Source organism: Drosophila obscura, unplaced genomic scaffold (genome assembly GCF_018151105.1).
Source record: "Drosophila obscura isolate BZ-5 IFL unplaced genomic scaffold, ASM1815110v1 contig_176, whole genome shotgun sequence".
NCBI lineage: Eukaryota > Metazoa > Arthropoda > Insecta > Diptera > Drosophilidae > Drosophila > Drosophila obscura.
The window spans coordinates 612,940-636,204 of NW_024542763.1; the positions used below are offsets into that span (position 1 = coordinate 612,940).

Below are 23,265 nucleotides of genomic sequence, written 5' to 3' on the forward strand. Positions count from 1 at the left end.
GAAATAATAAAATGTTTAGAAAATTTCATGGCTGCTGATTCAGAAAAAAAAGTGCAGGCTTTGATAGTGAAGCACTTGGAGCTATTAGCTGAAAAAATGAATTGTTACTTTCCAAAGTGTGACCTGCAACCTATCGACTGGGTACGAAATCCATTTTCGGATATCACTAACCTTGGACACTTACCGATAAAGGAGCAGGAAGAATTCATGGAGTTAAAAAATTATTGGACATTAAAATTAAAATTTTCTGAAATTGAGCTAGCACATTTCTGGCTGTAAATAAAAAATGAGTACCCACTACCCAAAACGGGCTGTTGCGACTTTATTACCATTTGCCACAACGTACTTATGCTAACTTGTATTTTCAACTCTCACTACAATCAAATCGAAAAAAAGAGAACTCCTGAGAACGATAAATGAGGAGATACGAGCAGCCCTATCTATGATTGCTCCAAATTTTGATGGCCTGTGCTCAGTTAAACAGGCTCACATTTCTCACTGAACATGTATAATATATGTACATTAAATATGTATTGGTATATTGATTCTATAAATTTATAAAAATTAAATAAACATTTCTTTTTTCTTTGGTGTACCTTCATAATTTCTGGATTTGATAGGTGTACCGTGAACACAACAAGTTTGCGGAACACTGAAATAGAGTATATCTTTCTCGAAATAAAGGGAGCCAGACAAGCGTCCAGGTTACTTATTGGCTGCATTTACAGACCAAGTCGCACAACAGACTTTTCGGAAGCCATCTAAATACTGGACACAATATCATTAAGGTATGACAATGTAGTAATCACCGGTGACCTAAATAGCAACATGCTGAAAGAGCACCAGCTAAAAAATAATTTGGAGCGATAGGCCTGCATGCTGCAAACTCTGACTACCCAACTCATTTCTCACACAGTACTGACACCCTGCTTGACGTATTTTTTGTTAGTGATCGTCAAAGTATTTATTATATGATCAATTTCTGTGCTTGTATTCTCTATACATGACTTAATATTTCTGACGTATGTTTACTTCGAAAACACTGCCGAAAATATATACAATTTATAAAAACTAAATCACACACTATTAGGCCGTCTTTAAAGCACTGGTTTTCTGACAATATAAAATGAGCGATGGAAAAGATACAAGACAAGCCAACACTACGCCATGTTTAAGGAAGCGAGACAGAAAGTGCAGAATAACATTAAGAAAGCTAAAACTAACTATTACACGACCAAACTTCATGAAATCATTTCAACTAGCCAAAAATGGCAGGAATTAAAGTCACTCGGTATCGGCAAACAGATGCCGAAATCACCACAGGTGGATATCGACCTTGATGATTTGAACAGAAAATTTGTGCAATCTACCGTACCTACTGTACTAAATAACGTATACCTTGACTGTGATATTTATTGTGATAATGTGTGTCCCAATATGATGTTGTAGAGTCGATTCTTAAAATTAAATCTAGTGCAACAGGACCAGATGATATAAATTCCAAATTTCTTAAACCACTGCTACCAAAGATAATACTATATATAACACATGTCTTTAATAGTGCAATAATGAGCTCGTCATTTCCTAAGGCCTGGAAAGCAGCCAAAATAATCCCAATACCGAAGTCAAATAATGACTTTAGACCGATTGCCATTTTGCCTTTTCTTTCAAAAGCTCTTGAACGATTGCTCTCAACCCAACTTAGTAACTATATGGCAAGTAATAAACTGCTTAATGAAAAACAATCGGGGCTTAGGAAAAACAGGAGCTGTATCTCTGCAATCCTTAAAGTCAGTGAAGACATCCGTAAACAAATTGATGAAGGACAGGTGGCATTCTTGACATTATTAGACTATAGCAAAGCATTCGATACCGTCAATCACGAGGTTATGTGTACAAAACTACAAAGACTATATGGACTGGACAGCACTGCAACCGAACTAATTCATTCATACTTGACAAATCGATCACAATCTGTAGTCACGAAATTTGGGAACTCGTCATCTCTGTCCCCTACGAGAGGAGTTCCGCAAGGATCTATCCTTGGACCATTATTGTTTACTGTTTATGTAAATGACCTTCCCAACGTATTGTCTGAGTGTGAAGTCCATTTATATGCTGATGACGTCCAAATGTATGTATGCCGTCCCGTAAATAACATAAATGAGTGTGCAATAATAACCAATAGGGAACTAACAAACATAAGCAGTTGGGCAAACAATAACGGTCTAGGATTAAACCCAACTAAATCTAAATGCCTAGTAATCTCAAAGAAGAAAGTCGAACTTACTAACCTACGCAAAATAAAAATAAATCATAATACCATTACATACACAACAACAGCAAATAATCTGGGAGTGGTTTTTAATAGCATGCTTACATGGAATGATCACATTATAAAGGTCGTAGGTAGAACCTATGGTTTGCTAAGAACTTTAAACATGACACAACGTTACCTTCCAGAAAATATTCGTCTCTTAGTTGCTAAAACACTATTGATACCAACACTTTTTTATGGCGTAGAGCTATTTGCAAACTGTGATAGTAGTTGTAAGCAAAAACTGAACGTCGTATTCAATAGTATAGCAAGATATGTGTTTAATATAAGAAAGAGGGAGAATATAACCACTCATGAAGTCAGAATTTTTGGTATGGGTTTAACGAAATGGATTGACTCGCGAGCATTAATATTTTTACATAAAATTATAACCAGGAAAGAACCACCATATCTATCAGACATACTAAGGTTTACTGCATCACGAAGAACAAATAATATAGTATGTCTTAAGCACAGACTAGCTAGCTCTGAAAGACACTTTTTAATTTACACTGTTCGCCTATGGAACCAATTACCAAATAGCTTAAAAACAACTGTAGACGCATTAAGATTCAGGACAAATTTGACTATACATCTGAAAATTCTAAATTAAAAGAAAAAAGAATAACATACCTCAAAATAAAATTAAGAATCTATTATGCTTAGGAGATATTTAAATATAAATTTAGAATTAAAAATGTGTATAAAATTAAGCAAAATTAGCTATAGGAAATATTCAATCTAATCCAATTTCATTTAATAATTAATCGTATTGAAATTTTTGTGACTAGTGCACTAATAATAAGGTACAACCTTGTAGCACTAGGAAAATCAAAATAAACAAACAAACAAATGCTCAAAAATGTATATACTAACTGAGTACGGATATAAGTAGAGTCCCGTCCCCAGAAGCGACACTCGCACGTTCCTTCTCGTTTTGATTTAAACCGTTGTGGAAAATTTTCGGATAATCGAGACATAACGTCTTCCTTCTACTTCCTGTGTTTGTTTGAACTATATCGAAGTTTTAAAATAATTCGTGTTTTAGATTAGTTATTCTTACCAGTTGGTCGGTACTGGTTGTATTCAGTAATCGTATAAATACGTTTCCAGCGGTTGCAATGGTGTTTGCAACATAAATACCAGTTTGAATTTCCTGGTTTGGAATTAGCACACTATATTCACTTGAAGTTAGTTCGATTTTTCGGACAACTTTTGATCTTGCTGGTATAAGTATTGTATTATTACCAGAACTACACTTATGGACAAAACTGTTATGGAGCAAACTGTGGATGTTCTTGGGTGGCCAAGTCAATCCCCGGACCTAAATCCAATCGAAAATCCCTGGGGTGAACTCAAAAGAGAGGTCGGAAAGACTTTTTGACAAAATAAAAATCAACTTTGGGATATTGTCCAAAGAGTAGGTACAACATTCCAATTGGAACTTGTTGCAAGTTAATATCCTCCATGCCAAGACAAATGGAGAAAGCCCTACAAAATAATGGCGGATATACCAGCACCAGACCAGATACCAGCTGCCACACACTCAATTTAATATAAAACAAGACCTAAAATAGTGAAATATCGATTTAATTTAAACATTTATCTTCGTACACCTATTATTGTGTCCAGCCAAAATTTACGGATTTAAGGAAATATTTAATTTTCTTCTTCTTCTTCTTTAAAGACAATTAATATAAGATTTGAAAAAACTTTGATTGGTTGAGATTAGAGAAGATATGAACTAGAAATTAAAAGTTGAAAAAGAAAAAAAAACACCTATTATTTTGTCCATGAGTGTATATATATAAATATAATATATATATTTTTTTACTTCAGATTTTTATTATATCAGAGATTATGTTAAAATATTTTCAAAGTCATTTGCCCTACTTTGGCATTTCTTTGTTATGCATTTGGTGTATACTTTGCATAGTTTTGAAAATATACTTTCTGACATTATAATTACAATGATAACACTACTCGCCAAAATTGAACTTTTTATTTAGGCTGTGAACCAAAATGACTTCTTCGGATAGATTTCGGGATTTAAAAATTTTTTTTAGTACTTTATTTTTTTTTTTATGGTGTAATTTTTTTTTAAGATTTTTTTAAAATCTGGTATTTTTTTCATGGTTTTTTCAGAGGTTGTGCTTCTATTTTTCACATAACTTAAGTATCTTATATCTGGTTGCATAGAACTTTGCAGTTCTGAAAAGCTAACAAATGCAGCTATAAATCCGTCCCAGACCTTTTGTATCTGCAGCTTAACGCCTGGAAGATATTAAGCAAATTTCATCATTTTTTTGCGGTAATGATCAATACCTTAAACGGCGCCTAATACACCTATACGCACCTATACACCTAGACGCACCTAACCACAAAAAAATAGAGGTCACAGGATATAATTTTTTTTCGACTTTTCCCCAGTTTTTAAAGTAAAAATTTCGATAAAAAATACCGCAAAAAAATGATTAAATTTGAATTTGAAAGCTTAAAAGTTTGAAAATTCTATGCAACCAGATATATACATATACTTTAGTTATGTGAAAAATAGAAGCACTACCTCTGAAAAAAAAAACAAACAAAAAATACCAGATTTTAAAATATTCTTAAAAAAAAACTACACCATAAAAAAAAAACCATAATTCATTAAAAATATGTAAACCCCGAACACTATAAGAATATATATTTTGGGCCACAGCCTACTTCTAGTGTTGGCTAGTGTAATTAAACAGTTTTTAGGTAACTCATCGATTCACCAGTGCTTTAACCAAATTTTTCATTAATCCCAGCTTAATGTGTAATGGTGGTAAAATAACGTCTTTAATTTTTACCAGAGCTGCATTGTGTATGTTATAATTCTCCAATGTATTTTCCTCCCGTTTTAGCCAGAGTTTTCTTGAGTAGTGCTTAGTTCTAGCTCTACTATCCCATAGGCACAGGAAGCAGCAGAATTTGTGTAACCACCTTGCAATCCCGTTAACATGGCTACGACTTTTAAGTCACACGTGACCTTGAACTGGTGTTCTTTACGATTTATATTTTCAAAAAATTTAGCCATTGTTTGATATGTTTTCTTCATATTAACAGCATAGGAACAGACGACTTTTGGTTTCCATTGTGTAACAAAACAGCCTTTTAACTTTCCATACTGCTGTCAACCCCCACAAAATCGTTCAATTGTTCCTGTGAAAGAAGCTTGCAATATTTGTATTCTCCTGATTGGTCATTACTTCAATCCGTTGTTCAATGCGACGAAGACGACAGCTCTTTTTTGCGTTTTAGTGGCGATATTTCTTCTAAAGGAGGAGCAGGAAGCGTAAAGCCTTGAACAGGTTGTTTCGGGTAACCCCATTTCATGGATATCCCGATTCCAGTTATTTTGAATGAAGAAAAGAAACATTAAGAGCCGTGAATCTCTGGTTTTCTCTACAGCATTGGAGTAATAGTACCTAGGACTCGGTAAAACCAAAATTACAGGTCCTTTTTCAATCCCATTTTGGCAGTTGGACCAGCAACGTACCTATCGGTATTTTTCAGGTAAAATTAGTTTTGAGTTGTTTTGGTTAAACGGCTGCAACTTGGCCGTTTATCCATCGATTCTTTCAAACGATACCTTTAAACAACTCCTAATTAATGGATCTTTCTAAACTAAACGTGTTCCTTTGACATTAAATGTTGTTGACAGTTCCTTTTTTTCGTTGTGTTTTTCGTTTTTTATTTGGTGTTATGTTGCTACAAGTTTTTAAACGTATGTGATAAATTTGATTCAAAATTTCTGGTAAAAATACCGCAAAAAATAATGAAATTAGAATTTATAAGCTAATACATATCTTCCAGGCGTTAAGGTACAGCTACAAATTGTCTGTGTCGGATTTATAGCTGCATTTGTCAGCTTTTCAGAACTGCAAAGGTCTATGCAACTAGATATAAGATACTTAAGTTATGTGAAAAATAGAAGCACAACCTCTGAAAAAAACCATGAAAAAAAATACCAGATTTTAAAAAATCTTTAAAAAAAAATTACACCATAAAAAAACCATAATTCGTTAAATTTTTAAACCCCGAAATCTATAAGAATCTATATTTTGGACCACAGCCTAATTCTAGTGTTGACTAGTGTAATCTACATTTTAGATGTGGAATCGACATTGTAGATGCACTTCGTGTCTTTCTGTCGACGTAAAAACATTAAAAAAATCTTAACTGAACGTATCCACTCATTGCAGATATTCATTCGTAAAACTTTTTTAGATTTTTTATTGCTAATTTAAATCAATTTGTGAATACATCCTTTTGAAGTATGTATTTATTTTAAATAAGAAAATGTTATTTTTTCAGCTTATGGAAGAGAACGGTGTGATAGTTTACCAACAAGAAATCGAACCTTAAGCGACTGCAGCAATCAACTAAACCTTGGATCAAATCATGGTTTCCGATCTAACACGATTTCTGGGAACCGTCCACACACAACCAACAAACCTAATAATAGTCCACCGCTTAATACACCATTACGATGCTCGGAATCTGAAGAATCATCAGTTAGTGTCGACGAATCCGATGATAACGGAAGTTTTACCCCTTATCGACGAAAGTAAGTGAATTATTAGAGTCGAAATATAAGATATAACCCATTGCTAAGTAATTACGCTTTTTTACTAGCCATAAGGCTTATATAAATAAGGCAATTTTTGTTTGTTTGATGTATGTAGGTCAGTGGTCGGCACGGACCTATCTATTGTGGAAAAGGCGCTGCTGCTGTGCTGCCGCTCACGTACACGTGTAATACAGTGGTTGGAAACAATACAATGATCCGTTTTGCCTGCTGTATACGCACACAATGGCAATGTATAACATTTGAATTTGTGCGTGCCGACCACTGATGGGGTATACGTACAGTTTATTGACATTAATTATGCGCAGTTAAACGGGAGAGATATGTATGTATGTTAAAGAGTAAGTTCGCAACGAGAGCAGTAGCGGACAATGAAATGTGGACACTCATATTTACTAACTTTAAACCAATGGGGCGAATTATTAATATTAAAATTCAGTCGGGAAACATTTTTATTGTATATGTACACATGTAGCGGCAGCGGACGTTCCTTAGGGGGCGGATTCGTTGTCCCAGAAAAGGTTTTACACGCGGGTTTAAATGGTTGCGTAATGATTTATTTCTTGAGGTAGTTCAGATTATAATATTTGGCACAGAGGATGGGGTCTGCTTTCATGGAGCGACAGCTCGCAGACTTCATCATCAGCTTGCCGTTCATTGCCGCCGATATATATTTTTTTTTTTGTCTGGACGTTGATATGCAATGACTGCACCATCAAGTGGCCCATGCGACATCAAGCCGAAGCCTGTTACGCGCGGAACCCAGGCAGAAACGCAGCCCTCCTCCCGCCCAACCGACCGAGGGGCGCTGCCGCATGACGCGCGACGCGTGTTACCGAACCGATCGCGAGCATGCAGGAAAGATAGGTGTTAGACTAAAATTCGAGGAAAATTAGAGCTAAACACAACTCAAAGAGCTAAGCATGCAAAGATAGCTAAAAAATATAACTAATTACGGGAAAGGTATGTTAGTATTAGTGATTTAAGAAGAGGAAGGGAATTAGTAGTTGATATTATGTGGTAAAGGGAATTGAAGTCCGAGCAAAGTACCCTAAATGGTTCGTGCAAGGAATAATTCGATCTACAAAGCGGAAGGAAAAGAGGAATAAAGTTTCTAGTAGATCTAATAGGAATCGTAAAGTTATGCGGCTCAACAAGTCAGGGCTATCTACATCACCCTTGATCAGGTTGTGCATAAAAATCACACCAAGCATTTTTCTACGACTAACTAAGGTTGGAAGGTTTATTAAAAGCAATCTACGAGGATAAGATGGCAGTCTCACACCTGCATCCCAGTTAAGGCCACGCAGAGCAAAAAGTAAAAAGTTTTTCTGGACTGATTCTATACGGTCCTGGTATACTTTGTACTGGGGGCACTATACACAAGAGCCGTATTCTAAAATCGGACGAACAAGCGAGATATAGAGAGTCTTCGTTATATAGGGGTCGTCAAATTCCTTTGACCACCTCTTTATAAACCCAAGCACACCCATGGCCTTATTTACCATGGTAGAAATGTGTTCAGAAAACTTCAACTTTGGGTCTAATTTAACACCAAGATCATCAACCAAGGTAATTCTCTCAAGAGAACCACCGCAGAGGCTATAATGAGCCAATAGGGGGCTGGAGCGATGAAATGTCATTACTTTGCATTTCGAGGCATTTAGGTGTAACATATTTGCACAACACCATGATTGAAAGTTATTGAGATCGGATTGCAAGCGAGAGTGAAATGAAATGTCCTTATACTGGACACAAAGTTTAACATCATCCGCATACATGAGTACTCGAGAGTTTGTTAATACTGAAGGCAGATCATTAATAAAGAGTGTGAATAGTAGGGGGCCTAGATGGCTGCCCTGTGGTACTCCAGAAGTAACCTTAACAGGTGAAGAGAAGGAGTTTTTGAAGAGGACTCTTTGAGACCTAGAACAAAGGTAGCTAGAAATCCATCTCAAAAGATTAGGCGGAAACCCTAAAAGGTCAAGTTTTTGTGCTAAAAGGGAATGGTTTACAGAATCAAATGCTTTACTAAAATCAGTGTAAATGACATCCGTCTGCAAGTTACCTTGAAAGCCTTTAATGATAAAAGAGGTAAACTCTAATAAGTTTGTGGTTGTTGATCGTCGCCTTATAAATCCGTGCTGGGACGGAGATATAAGTGATTTGCAGAGATGTTGCAAGTGCGGAGTTAAAATTTTTTCAAACATTTTAGGAATAGCGGATAACTTAGATATACCCCTATAATTATTTGCATCAGACTTGCTACCTTTCTTATGGAGCGGAATAATAAAAGATTCCTTCCAGATGGGGGGAAGCATGAAGAGTTAATGGATGGGGTGAATAGTTTAAGCAAGGGTCCACACAGAGCGTCGGAACAGTACCTGAGTACACAGCCGGGAACTCCGTCGGGACCTGGTGAAAACACCGGCTTAACTAGTCGAAGATCATGAAGCAGTGAGCTTTCATTTAACAAGGGGCTGAAGATGCCATTCGACCTTGGTAAACTGTATGGATACGGCTGACCAGAGTAGCTTTCATGAGAATAGGTTGTTTGGAAAAATTTGGCAAAAAGATCGGCAATTGCCTGATCATTGTTTGCTGACATATTGAGAAAAGATAACGAGGATGGATGTGCGGACGTTCTACGCTTACTATTTACAATGCTGTAAAACTGTTTATGGTCCTGTGAAAATCGTATCCTGCATCGAGATAGGTAGTTTTTATAACATTGAGCGTTAAGAACGGAGAAATTTGACCGAGCTATTACATAGTGAGAAAGAGAAGAGGGAGAAAAAATTCTCGAAATTTTTTATAAAGTCTTGATTTTAAATTTTTTAGACTGGATAACTCCTTGGTAAACCAAGGAGGCTTTCCAGATATAACCGGACAAGAAAGTGGGACACAAGAATCAAAAAATGTGTCAAGTACATTGTAAAAAATGTGTGTGCCTTTCATAACGTCAGTGCACAAGTACAGAGCGGACCAATCAAAATCCCTAATAAGGTTATTAAGCTTCGTAAACTCGGCTTTACGAAAGCAGCGGACACGTTCAGATAGCCTACTCATTCGATCCAATACAGTAGGGCCAATATCGACTGACACTTCGAATGTAGGATGGTAGGAGTCTTCAGGTATACTGAGCGGAAGGGCTCGGGTTAACAACGCTATGGTCGGATCCGAGACAAAGCACAGATCAAGCAATCGACCCAAGGAATTTTTCACATGGTTGACTTGAGACAGGGATAGGTCTAGCAAGCCGTCGATAAAGTCATGTCGTGACATGGGCACAAGGTTATTAGACTCGTTTACCGAAGACCAAACAGCACCTGGCAAATTAAAATCACCAAGAACTATCATATGGTCTTTATCTGATAGCGAGGAAGAAACAGTTTTTAAAGCGGTCAGGTGATGCTCGTATATTAAGATATCCGAGGAAGGTGGAATATACGAGCAAGTAATGAAAATGGAAAAGCCTGGGAGAATCAGTTTTACGCACAGGAATTCCAGGTCTTGTTGAACCTGGACCATGAAATGTTCCGACGTGAAATTTGAGTCCACTGCAATAAGGACCCCACCTCCACGTCGAGACGAACGGTCATTTCTAAAAATTGTGTACCGACCTGCCAAAACTTCGGAACTAAGGATGTCCGGCTTTAACCAGGTCTCGGTGAACACAATAACGTGGGATGAGAATGCGAGACTCTCAAGGAAAAGAGTGCTGAGCTTACTACGCAAGCCTCTAGCATTCTGGTAGGTAACTACAAGAGAGGAAGTTAGTTTTTTGGATGGGTGGAAGTAGAGGTGGAAGATGAGGATAGAGATGGAGCACTGGTCTGAATGCTAGGAAGAGTAATGGGGGGCCTATTCTTTTTCTTAGCCTTAAACTCTTTAACCACCAAATGCTCTGGCCAAAACTTGGCGGAACAAATGGTTTCAAATTGAGTTGGGGAGACGCTTATCTTGAAGGAAGATATCTCCCTGGCGTAAGAAAAGTTAAATTTTTCCACCTTTAAGCCGACGGCTTTTATTTTGCTTTGTATAAAAGCGGTCACATCATTGGATGTGAGGTCAGGGGCTAGCCGCGAGACAAAAACTTGTCGCTTTGGTGGGACTCCCACCAGTGGTTTTGGCACCACAGGCCTAGTACCTGTGATGGCAGTATCCGGTGGTCCTGGACATCTATTAGCTGGTGGGAGCAAAACTGAGGGGATAGTTAAGGGGTTGGGTGCGGACTCGATGGACACGGACTCTACAGACATTTCTAACTGCATACTCTCCGAAGTGACGCATTCGGCTCCCGAATCTGCATCACCAGCAGCGATCGTTGCCCTTGGAGTAGCAAACGTAATCAACTGCTGCACTAAGGGAGTGGTCGGAGTAAGTTTTTCAGATGCCGGCGGACATGAGGCAGTCGGCACTTGCAAGTCCCGCGGAGTAGACTTCTTGCGCCTCGGAGACTCAGCCAGCAGCTGTAAACTGCTGAACTGAGTGTTCATGGCCAAGAGCCGATCATACTGCTGTTTAAAGCCTACGATCAGCTCTTTGAAGCCACTCCGCGTCTGCCTCATGAACGAACGCATGTCGTTTTCCACAGCACGGCATTCCTCACAACTATAATGTAGGCCGTTGTTTTGGGAAATGGCGTCTCCTACACGGCCCGAGATCCCTACACATTTTGCGTGCACTACGCTTTCGCAAAGCCAGCAGGGGATATTGGGCTGGTCATGGGTGATCTGCTTCTTGCAGGTTTTTTTGGCACAGACCACAGAAAATTCCATATTTATGTCTTTTATTTTTTTTTTACTTCGGGAAAAAAAAGTTCAAAACAAATAGCAATCAGACCACTGTGCAGAGCAAATGCTTAGAGCAATGCTTAAAGCGAAATCGGAAAAAAAGAGAGAGAGGAGAGTGGTTGCAGCAACAGCTTATAAGTGAGAGCGTTACTGCACAAAAGGTTACAAGAGCGAGAGCGAAAGAACAGTTATTGAGAGTTAGGTGGGCCGGGCGGCTAAATGTAATGAGAGGGCGTACTTACGAAAAGCAACAACACAAACACACGACTAACCGACGCACAAAATTTATTAAATAAGTTGTTTTTACACAATTAACAGGCATGCATGTTAGTAAGAGAGTTAAATTATAGATAAAAAACACCGGCTGTTTAAGTTAAACAAAAGGAAAATGCGGAGCGCAAAACAAAAACACGTCTGGTCACTACGAAAGAGAACGAACGAATGGTTCTTGAACTTATATATTATTTATTTGCTAGTCCTAACTGCACTTCCCGACCCGACAAAAGCGTAACAAGGCGCCGTATAAAGCAACTGCGATGCAGACTCCCAAAAATTGTGCGAAATGTCATCTGCGCTGCTATAACATTAAATATTGCCCCCAGTAGAAACTAATTAACATCTTGTTTTCATATCAAAAAGCAACAACCTAAAGCAAAACGAGACAGTTATTGTAGGTGTAAGTCAACAAATAAATGAATAGCAATACGCTCAGATGTATAATGGAATCCAACAATGAATTATCAGAACATTCGAGTTTGAGTTACTAGTAAATTTGAGTTCAAATAGAATAATCTATATATATAAAAATGAATTCCTATTTGCCTTGGTCCCGGCATCACGCGTGAACGGTTGGACCGATTTCGCCAATTCTTTTTTTTGTTGTGTTTGGTAAAATAGACAATTTAAGAATACTCGGAAAATGAAGTATTGTTGTATAAAGTAGGCCTTTCTAGGGCTGTCAAACGTTTGTTTGATTTTTGTATGGAAACTGGTACATAAATCAAATAAAAACGAGAAGGAATAAAAACGGAACTCAGTCAGTATATACATTTTTGAGCTATACGCTATACACTTTTAATTAAAAAAAAAAATTTAACATTTTTTTTTTTTGTTACATCTGTTACATACATATACATCTACTATGTATATTATACATCTAACATGTAGATTATAGATGTACCATTTAGATTTTACATCTCCTCCACTTGAGGGCGCACGCGTACCTAACGCGGAAGAGTGTGCGAGCGAGAAAGAGAATGAAATACACTTGTAGCATTGTGATATTATATGAGTCTTGAAACCAAATTTGGTTGCCCTAGCTCTTATAGTCTCTGAGATCTAGGCGCTCATCGAGACAGACAGACAGACATGGCTAAATCGACTCGGCTATTGATGCTGATCAAGAATATATATACTTTATGGGGTCGGAAACGTTTCCTTCTCTGTGTTACACACATCCACTTTTACCACAAATCTAATATACCCCTTAACTCTTTTTTAAGTACGAGTGTAAAAATAAATTCAGTTGGTAGAGTGCTTATATAGAACAGATGAAATAATTATAATGCTTATAATTATTTGGCTAATTGTTTAAAAATAGTTTAAAAGTGCTGAAAAATTTCGAAAATTGTGCGGAAAATGTAGAATAAATTTTGTATGTGTTTTGAAAATTGTATTGTGTGAACATGTAGCATCCATATGCGTAACGTATGGTATTTCCAAATATTCCAACAATTATTCGACTCACTTCTCATCCATGCAACCACAATGTGCCACAGTGAAACGTGGCGGGTACAGCTAGTATAGTAAAATTTGTAAAAAAAAAAATATGTGTGTAAGCGGCTATCTCAGCAACGCCTGTACCAAATTGCAAACTGTTTTGTTTTAAATGATAGCCAGAAAATGTGACATGGTTTGCACAAACAAATTTGAACTTTTCTATAAATAGTTTCCCCAAGAATTAAAAATGAATCAAAAAAACGTTTGAATATGTTGGCTCGATATGATGGCTGAAATGCGTGAGGAGTTCAACAAGTCCCATAATGAGTTGGAATCACTGGATGAAGACGAGATTGGAAGTGAGCTGCGTGAAACGTTCGATACGCTCTTCATTTCTTTGAAAGCCGAGCTGATGGCGGCTCTCGAACTAGGACATTTGCGCGTAGCTGCTCATTCCCATAGCATGCCAAATAGCTCTGGAGGTCATACCATCATCATGGCTCACAAGCAGCGGCTTCCTGAGCTGAAGCTACCTAGCTTCTCCGGTGGCTATGTGGAATATGCGGATTTTATTGCCATGTTCAATTCGGTCATCGAAGGGGATGCAGATCTCAGTGAAATCGAGAAGGTCCAACATCTTCGCTCATGTTGCGGCCCTGGATTCGGTTCGATCGTTGGAGCTCTCCAGTGCCAATTATCGTGTGGCTCTGGACATACTTAGCAGACGTTTAAATAATAAACGACTTGTTTTCCAGGCACACATCAAGGAGATTCTTGGGCTCAAGAAGGTAGATTCGCATTCTGCTAAAAGGCTTTGGGAGTTTTCGGACGCAGTCAACTTGCATACGCGCGCCCTGCAGACATTAGGAAGTGCTGAGGAGATATCTGGATGCATGAGAATCCACATGCTGCTGCAAAAGCTAGATGAGAAGACCCAAACCAAATGGGAAGAGACTGCGTCATCGGACAGGATACCCACAGCTGGGGAATTCTATGATTTCCTGGAGAAGCGATGCCAGAAGATGGAGAACGTGCAATACGCTATAGCGACACACGCTGGTAGCGGTCAGGTGGGAAAAAGCCAGTCTACACACCTTAAGAAAACCTTTGTTGCATCTAACTCTTCCCCTGACCCGTCTGGATGCCCTTTCTGCCATTCAGCGGGCCACGGAATATACTCGTGCAGCATCTTCACAAATTTATCTCCTTTTCTGCGTCACAAAGAAGTCAAGAAGCTGTCACTGTGTTTTAACTGCTTAAAATCGGGTCATCGGACTCGTGCATGCACAGGTGGCCAGTGTAGAGTTTGCGGAAGGAGGCATCATACCTTGTTGCACTTCGACTCATCTATAGCGCAAAGCTCCCCAGCTGGTTCTCTTCCAGAACGAGCAGTACAACCAGGAGCTATTACGCCGGTTCAGGATTCTGCCAGCAGTGTGCCGTCTCATGCGTCTACCTCTCTTGCTGCCCAAGGTCTCCACTCCGATATTGTGCTGCTGGCCACAGCTGTTGTTTTGGTGAAGAATCGATCTGGCGTTTTGGTTCCTTGTCGCGCTATTCTAGATTCAGGATCTCAGCTTCATCTCGTTACCTCCAGGTTCGCCCAGCAGCTTCAGCTTAGGAGAACTCAATCGTCTGCCCTTGTTTCTGGTCTGGGCGATACTAGCGGTTCCACTGAGGGATCCACCGTCAGCATTTGCATGCAGTCTCGCACTTCGGACTATTCGACCACACTCACTGCTCTCATCGCACCCACAATCACAGATAGCCAACCAAGTCTGGCAGTTAATGTAGCCGATTGGAACATTCCCTCCAACATTCAGCTTGCCGATCCTGCATTCTTTAATCCTCAGCGAGTAGATCTCCTCATTGGCGCGAGCATATTCTATGACCTTCTCTGCGTAGGGCAAATCAAGCTCATAGATGGATTGCCTCTTCTGCAGAAGACCCGGCTTGGGTGGATCGTATCTGGTGGTGGACACAGGGTATCAAGCTCGTCGCTTTTGGCAACCCAAAATTCTCCGGATTCGGAGGATAGAATGAATGCAAGGTTGGATCGAACTCTTCGTATGTTTTGGGAAGTTGAGAATTGTGCGGAGGCTAGCTTGAGTACAAAGGAAGAAGTGGATTGTGACGGCGCATTTCGTAAGCCACTTTTCACGGTTGCCATCAGGGGAGTACTCTGTTCGACTGCCTTTAAAGCATGATGCTGATCACTTGGGAGAGTCCTATACTCAGGCGTATCGACGATTTCTCAGCTTGGAGCGAAAACTGGATCGTAATCCCGCGCTCAAGGAGCGTTACTCAGCTTTTATGAAGGAGTATACTGATTTAAAGCATATGTCCAAAGTCCATCCTGACTCACGTAGCCTCTGCAAGTATTTTCTGCCTCATCACTGCGTTTTAAAGGAGGATAGTACCACGACAAAGCTCCGTGTCGTTTTCGATGTAGCTACATCAACTGGATGCTCCTTAAATGATGTGATGATGACAGGTCCTGTTATTCAGCCAGCATTGTTTAACATACTGATCCGGTTCCGCACATATCCCGTCGCTCTCACTGGTGACATTTGTAAAATGTACCGCTGCGTAAATGTATCTCCGCCCGACAATTTTCTCCAGTGTATCCTATGGCGAGATTCCATCCAGTCCGAGGTTCAGGTCTACACATTAGACACCGTCACATACGGTACGAGTGAGCCCTCTTGGCTCAGCTGCTCTGCAACAGGAGTTCTATGTTGATGATCTCATCTCTGGCGGCAACTCGGTCGCAGAGGTCATGGAAAAGATGCGCCAAACTTCAAGTCTACTGTCTTGCGGTAACTTTAAGCTTAGAAAATGGTGCTCGAGTAACCAGGAGGTGCTTGATGGAATACCGGAGGACGACGTGGAGAAATTTCTACGGTTTCATGATGGAAGCGACATTACCAAAACTCTTGGTTTAGCTTGGGACCCTGCGTCGGATCAGCTGCTGTTTGCCTTGTCCGCGCTGGACGCGAATTCAAGGCCCTCCAAGCGGTCGGTTTTGTCAACTATTGCGCGTTTCTACGACCCTCTTGGATTGATTAAACCTGTTATTGTCAGGTGCAAGATCTTTCTTCAGCAGCTTTGGAGAGAACATTTGGACTGGGATGAAAGCCTACCGACAGCGCTGCACTCAACTTGGATTGACCTGAGAAACAGTTTGGCAAGCATCTCTCGCATTTCCTTTCCTCGCGTTGTCCATCATTCCAGCACAATTGTAGAGGTTCATGGATTTTGTGATGCCAGCATGAAAGCATATGGTGCTTGCATATATGTCGTGTCCAGGCAAGGGGAGTCGTCGAGCAATGTTTAGTGCTCAAAGTCCCGAGTGGCGCCACTAAAATCATTGTCGATTCCAAAGCTGGAATTGAGTGGAGCCCATTTGCTTGCGAAGGTTATGCGCAACTTAAAGGAGACGGGAATTTTCCCAGGTCAGTTTTACTGCTGGTCGGATTCGTCTACGGCGTTATCTTGGATTCGGGATGAGCCAGCCAAATTTCAGGTTTTCGTGGCAAATCGAGTGGCAACAATTCAGGAGTTGACGCAAGGCATGGAATGGCGCTATGTTCCCACATTGTTGAATCCCGCTGATATCCTCTCCAGAGGCTCGCTTCCCAGCTACCTTATCCAGTCAGAGCTGTGGTTTCACGGCCCCTCGTTTTTGTTAGGTTCTAAGGATGAGTGGCCTGTATCTGCCGTTTCTGAAACTCCGACCATTGAGCTTCGCAAGCGTGTATTGCTGATCGCGTCTCCACATGCCCATCTCACGTCCGGATGCAAATTTGCTAATTCTTTCTTTGGCATGCAGCGCACATTCGCCTACATGCATAAATTCGTTCATCGTCTTAGGCATCCTGGACTCACGGTTTCTGACATACAGCAAGGAACGCATCTTCTTGTTCGACACGTTCAGCTGGCAAGTTTGTGGTCGGACATAAAGGAGATTAGACGCAATGGGCAAGTCAGGAAGTCTAGCTCTATCAATTCGCTATCTCCGTTCATCGATCCGTTAGGTTTACTTCGAGTTGGAGGTCGTCTCGGTGAAGGATGAGAATCTTCCTCCAATGCGTTGGCCACTGGCTAGAGTGGTCGACGTCGTCAAAGGCAAGGATGGAGTATGCCGCGTGGCTGATTTGAAGACGGCTTCAGGAACCATCAGGAGGGCCGTTACTCGGCTGTGTTTGCTGCCCCTTGAGAAGTCAGTTGAAAGGCGAGCTTCCAACGGGGGGAGTATGTTCGGGCCAGCGGCTACTTAAGCGTCTATCATAATATTAAATGTAGCTGTAACTAGTTGTATAAGAGTATCGAAACCTAGGCTTATGTATGTCCCCAGCGTTCGGCAGTGCTGCTGCGCTCTCGCTTTTAAAGGGCGCTCTGCACCTGCTGCGTTGGCTCTTGCATTGATCGGCCGTCGTGGCCCAAGTAGTTCTATGCTAATCTCTCGCCGCATAGGTTGCATACTGAACCCCCGCTTGTGAACATTTATCTGGCTGGGCAAAAGAGCGAGCAATTGGCTTCAGCTAGCCGCCGGTATAAATAAACATTATAACGTTTAAATCAAAGTCTTTAACTGATTTGGATAAATATAGGTGCCAAAAAAGCTTGGCATCTCAAACAGTTTTTTTTCAAAGAATTTTTTAAAATCTGGTATTTTTTAATGTTTTTATACCCGTACTCAAAAAATAGTTAAGGGGTATATTAGATTTGTTTTAAAAGTGGATGTGTGTAACGCAGAGAAGGAAACGTTTCCGACCCCATAAAGTATATATATTCTTGATCAGCATCAATAGCCGAGTCGATATAGCCATGTCTGTCTGTCCGTCCGTCCGTCTGACCGTCTGTCCGTCTTGTTTGACGCCTGGATCTCAGAGACTATAAGAGCTAGAGCAACCAAATTTTGTTTCCAGACTCATGTAATATCACACTGCTACAAGTGTATTTCAAAATTTCGCACCGCCCCCTTCCGCCCCCACAAAGGAAGAAAATCTGTGGCAGCCACAATTTTAAAGATACGATAAAACTAAAAACGCAATATCGTAGAGAATGCCAATATCTGCCAGATTGCCGAATCTGAATTAGATCGGATCATAATTAAAGCCAGAATGAAGAAATTAATTTTCAGTTGGTTCCCCAAGTTATGTGAAAAATAAAAGCACTACCTCTCAAAAAAAATACTAGAATTCTTAAACAAAATTTTAAACCATAAAAAAATAAATAAAGTACTACAAACATTTTGAAATCCCGAAATCTATCAGAAAAAGTCATTTTGGTCCACAGCGGAAAGAAAAAGTTCAATATTGTTGAGTAGTGTCATTGTTTAATTTCGATGAATTCCTAAACATTAAATACATGAATAAGCAGCCAAGCCCGCTGGTCTGCTAGTTCGTTTTATTTTACAAATTCACATATTTACCCTTTCTTTTTTTGCAATTCCTTTCTAATTTCTGAACATTTGCTATCGGCATTATTCTCTGAAAAATATATGTATGTATGTACATGTGTATTAGCTACGAAAATGGATGTTGATCACTCAAATTATGTAATATATCAATACTTACCTTACCTGTTAATTACAGTTTATTTGATAAAATTAGAGTATATTACTCACTTTTTTTTTATTTTAAGCAACGTTTTCAAAAATGCTTCTATCAGGAACTGTAACTTGCACAGAAGTGAAAAGAACAAAAGCAAACGCGCGGAGAAATAATTTCGAATCTGTTTCGCCTGGTCGCCGTTTGCTTCCCTTGTAAGTAGTCGCAGAATTAGTTGCGCGGTAATAGGCGTAGAGCTAGTTCGAGAATTGACCACCCCTTTAGTTCTACAGGAAATTATTCTATGCATACAATCATATATTTTGGAGTGTTACATGTACAAACAAATATGCTTGCTTGCTTGTCACGTCATGAGCCGAACGCGGTCGATCCCAGAACCGAACGTCGTCGACGCCAAAGCCAAAGACCTGTTACCGTACGCTGAAACTTCAGTTGCACCACTTTCGTTGTATGAACTGGCACATCTATATACTGTATGGTTAGTGGCGATACCAAACGTGGCCGTACAAGAAAAATTTATATGGAGGCCAGAAATCCCAGAAATTACCAAACTTTTTAATCCAAATGACCATTGGGTCCTAATAAGCCTAAAAGTGACCTAGGCCAGACACTTAAATAGCAGCCCTCGAACTAGCCGTCGGGTAGAAATTGATTCTAAAACACAAAGGAGGTAAACAAAAATATTAACCTAATCCATTACATACTCTTCAATATTTCTAGAATCAAAAGTAATTATAAGAGTGAATACAAAAGTTAATACTTTTTGATTTAAGGATTATTTTGAATACAAGGACATATGAGTTCAAACTTTTGGTGTAAGATATACAATTGTATATTATTTACTTAGTTTAATAAGTTTTTTCTTGAGAAACATACCAAAACTTTATAAAACGAAATAATTACGCATTTTGATTATCGACATTTTACTGTCCGCTCCTGTATGTTCAAAACTAAGTTCGTAACGAGAGTAAGAGCGGCAAATCAAGATATTTTGAGTTCAAGACGATTTGATTCAAGACGATGTTAATTGATGACTAATGCAAGACTGTGTGGGAAAAGAATTAAATCCAGATAGATTAAAAGCGCAGACTGACAGTGTAATAGCTTTTTCACACTGCGCGCGTTGTTTTGAGAACTGCATTGTACAAAAGTACTTTATACTCCAGTTTTAGTGGTGAACTGATACTGTAGCCAATATAGATTTAAGTAGATTTTTCTTCGCTTCCATGTGTTTACGCCAAGTAAGCCTTCTATCCAGATGAACACCAAGGTATTTTACTTCGCTGGTTTGAGGAATGTTGGAATGTTTAACGTAAAAGTGATATGCTTGCACTTTTGCTCATTGGCATGTATCCGCCAGTCTACTAGCCATTTTTCTAAGGCCACGAGATGAGATGATAAGTGTGGCCCTTCTTGAGCACTTGGAGCAACTTAATATGGCAGTATCATCAGCAAATGTCGAAGTTGTTGTTAGGCTGTTTGTCGGTAGATCTGCTGTGAATATGATATACAGTGTCGGTCCAAGCACGCTGCCTTGCGGTACACCAGCTTCAATTGGATGATATTCAGAGAGGAAATCTTTGCATCGTACTGCGAAACTTCTTTGCTGTAGGTATGACTCCATTATTCCATGGATGTTCTGTGGAAGTAATATTTTGATTTTGTGGATTAAGCCATCTAACCAAACGCGGTCGAAAGCCTGTGCGACATCCAGAAAAACAGCGGAGCAATACTCCCGTCTTTCAAATGCATTTCGTATCTCAGAGGTTATACGGTTTACTTGTTCAATGGTTCCGTGTTTTTCGCGAAATCCAAATTGGTAAGTCGGGATGGCACCGTTGATGTGTAGGTGTTGCTTGATACGATTCAGGAGCAGCTTTTCAAATATCTTTGATAGGCAAGGCAGTAGGCTGGATGGGTCAATATGATGATGGCTTGGACTTGTCTTTTCCGGCTTTATGGATCATTGTGATGACTGATTTCCTCCATTCTTGAGGATAATAGCCCCATTTGATCATGCTGTTGAATATCACAGTAAGGAAATACACTGCACAGCTCGGCATTTCTATGATTATTTTAGGGGAGATGAAATCGTGGCCCGGAGCTTTCTTTTGCTTTGAGATTTGGTCTTTAATGACCCTTGTGACTTCTCCTGATTGGAATATGATAGGCGGAGTAGCTTCGGGATTGTTGGTTGGTGGCAGCACAAAGCTATTTGTTGTTGGGCTGCGAGCCCACTCTCCTGTTTGTGTATGGAAAGGTGATTCACTCTCGATGGGTGGGCATACGCCTGATTTAGCTTTCACAAAGTGGGAATCGTTTGCTAGTTGGGGAGAGTTGCTCCCCATAGGATATTTGAGTTTCGTTTTTTTCATCTTCTAGGCCTCTGAGTAGTAGGTGGTTGGCTATTTTTAGCCGCTCTTTCGAGGCAGGTGATCTGTGTGCTTGCCACTCTCAGCGAAGCCTACTTTAATCGCGTAGCAGCACTTCAATGTGCCTAGAAATACGACTGCTCTTCCTGTTACTGCAAAATCAATCAAGTCGTGTTGCTTGTTTGGATCTGGGGGCCAATATGTAGGCTTGCCCAGAGAGAATATATAGTTTTCTTCCTTTCGGATTGGTAAGTCGAGATCCCCAATAGGTATGCTTGTCATTGTAGTCACCAGCTACTATAAATCGGTTACCTAGTAGGTCGAAGAATGTTACAAATTCTGTTTCGGAAATGCAGAAACGCGGTGGGCAGTATACTGCAGCTAGGTTTAGGTAGCCGCTGTGAATTTCAATATGAATTGATGTTGCCTGTAAATAAGGTGTTTGCGAATGATGGAAATGGATAAATCCTGATGCGATGCTTGATCAGAAGGCTGTACGTCCATGTGCCTTACCATCTGGATGATTTGTCGCGTAGAAGTTATAACCATCGAGGTGAAAATATTTTTTATTTGTTAGGTGTGTCTCTGATATGAGCATGGCGTCAATGTCGTGTTGACCGAGGAACTGTAGGAGCTCGCCTTTGTGCTGCGAAATGCCATTTGCATTCCAGAAACATATATTTAGACAGGCCATTTAAACAGATTTCTGTTTCATTAGGAGCTCCAGGAGGAGATTTTGGTTGCGCATAAGCTCCTGCATCGTTTGTTGTATTGCTACCATTGTGTTTGTTATAGTTACCAGCATTGACTCAATTCCACTAGGCAATCGGGATGGATTTGCAAGGGTATGCTGGGCAGAGATTTCTGGGATCTGATTTGATGCTGCATTATTCTTGCTGTGGTTGGTTGAAGTGTCGGCTTAGAGACTGAGGCGTACGACCCGTTGTTGTAACTTAACGCCTGAGCAAAAGAAACTCCTGGAGTCGTAGTTGATGGTATATATTGTAAGTTTTGTCGGACGACCGGGTTTCGACAGGACAACCTCTATAGTTGGCAGTATAGTTTCCCCCACAGTTCCTACGGTGCAGTAGATATTGAAGCTTGTAGATTGGGTGAACTTCATTTTTACTTATATGCATACTGTCAGGTGTCAGTTCTACCTTGAACATTGGCTGGGGAATTTTATTTCTATTTATTATGTTCATAGCCATTTTGACTTCGAATCCCTTCGCTACTTTTAAGTTGTAGGTGTAGTAATTAATTTTTTCATTTTAGAGGTATTTCGCCACGTATCGATAGTTTTGTTCGTCATTGACTTGTATTTTTGTTTCATTTATGTTACCCCTTTTATGTACGTGGCATAGAATGTGTTTGCGCAAATTGTATCAGTTTTTTTTTTTTACCAGTAGAGCACAATTTGCCTGACAAACATAAATAGGTGTCGGCTTTAATTTGTTGGCATTGGGTGTTTGGGCGATCTCATCTTCATTTAGGACAGTTCTTATCCAGCAGAATCTTAATGGCCTACGTGGTCACAAAAAGGCTCTCCTGTTAAAAATACAATCAGTTTAAAGGTTTTTATTTATGGATTTTATGTATATTTTTACCTTTTCGCACAATCATAACTTTTTAGTGCATTTTTGATTTTTGAACTGCAAGTTTTTGTTAGTGGTGATAGTTGCGCTGATAGACAGAAAAGTTCAAAAATGTGCTCCTTAGCGCAAAATCAATCGAATATTTCGACAAACCGCACATGCATCCGAAAGTGACGCAACCTTTTGCCACCACTAGAGCCCTATGCTTAACCTATGTAAAAAAAAATACGTCTCCGGCAAGACGCAAAGAAGCATGACGCAGCGCCAGTCTG

At 39.8% G+C, this 23,265-nt stretch overlaps 1 protein-coding gene across 5 annotated transcripts in view; it reads left to right on the forward strand.

The window, feature by feature from the left end:
* Positions 1 to 23,265, forward strand: part of LOC111075308 (insulin receptor substrate 1) — a 119,317-nt gene that overhangs the window by 86,608 nt on the left and 9,444 nt on the right. For all 5 annotated transcript variants that reach the window (XM_022368499.2, XM_022368500.2, XM_022368498.2 and 2 more), the window contains one exon: positions 6,662 to 6,914. In XM_022368499.2, the coding sequence (XP_022224191.1) occupies positions 6,662 to 6,914 (253 nt within the window). The remainder of the gene's footprint in view (positions 1 to 6,661; positions 6,915 to 23,265) is intronic.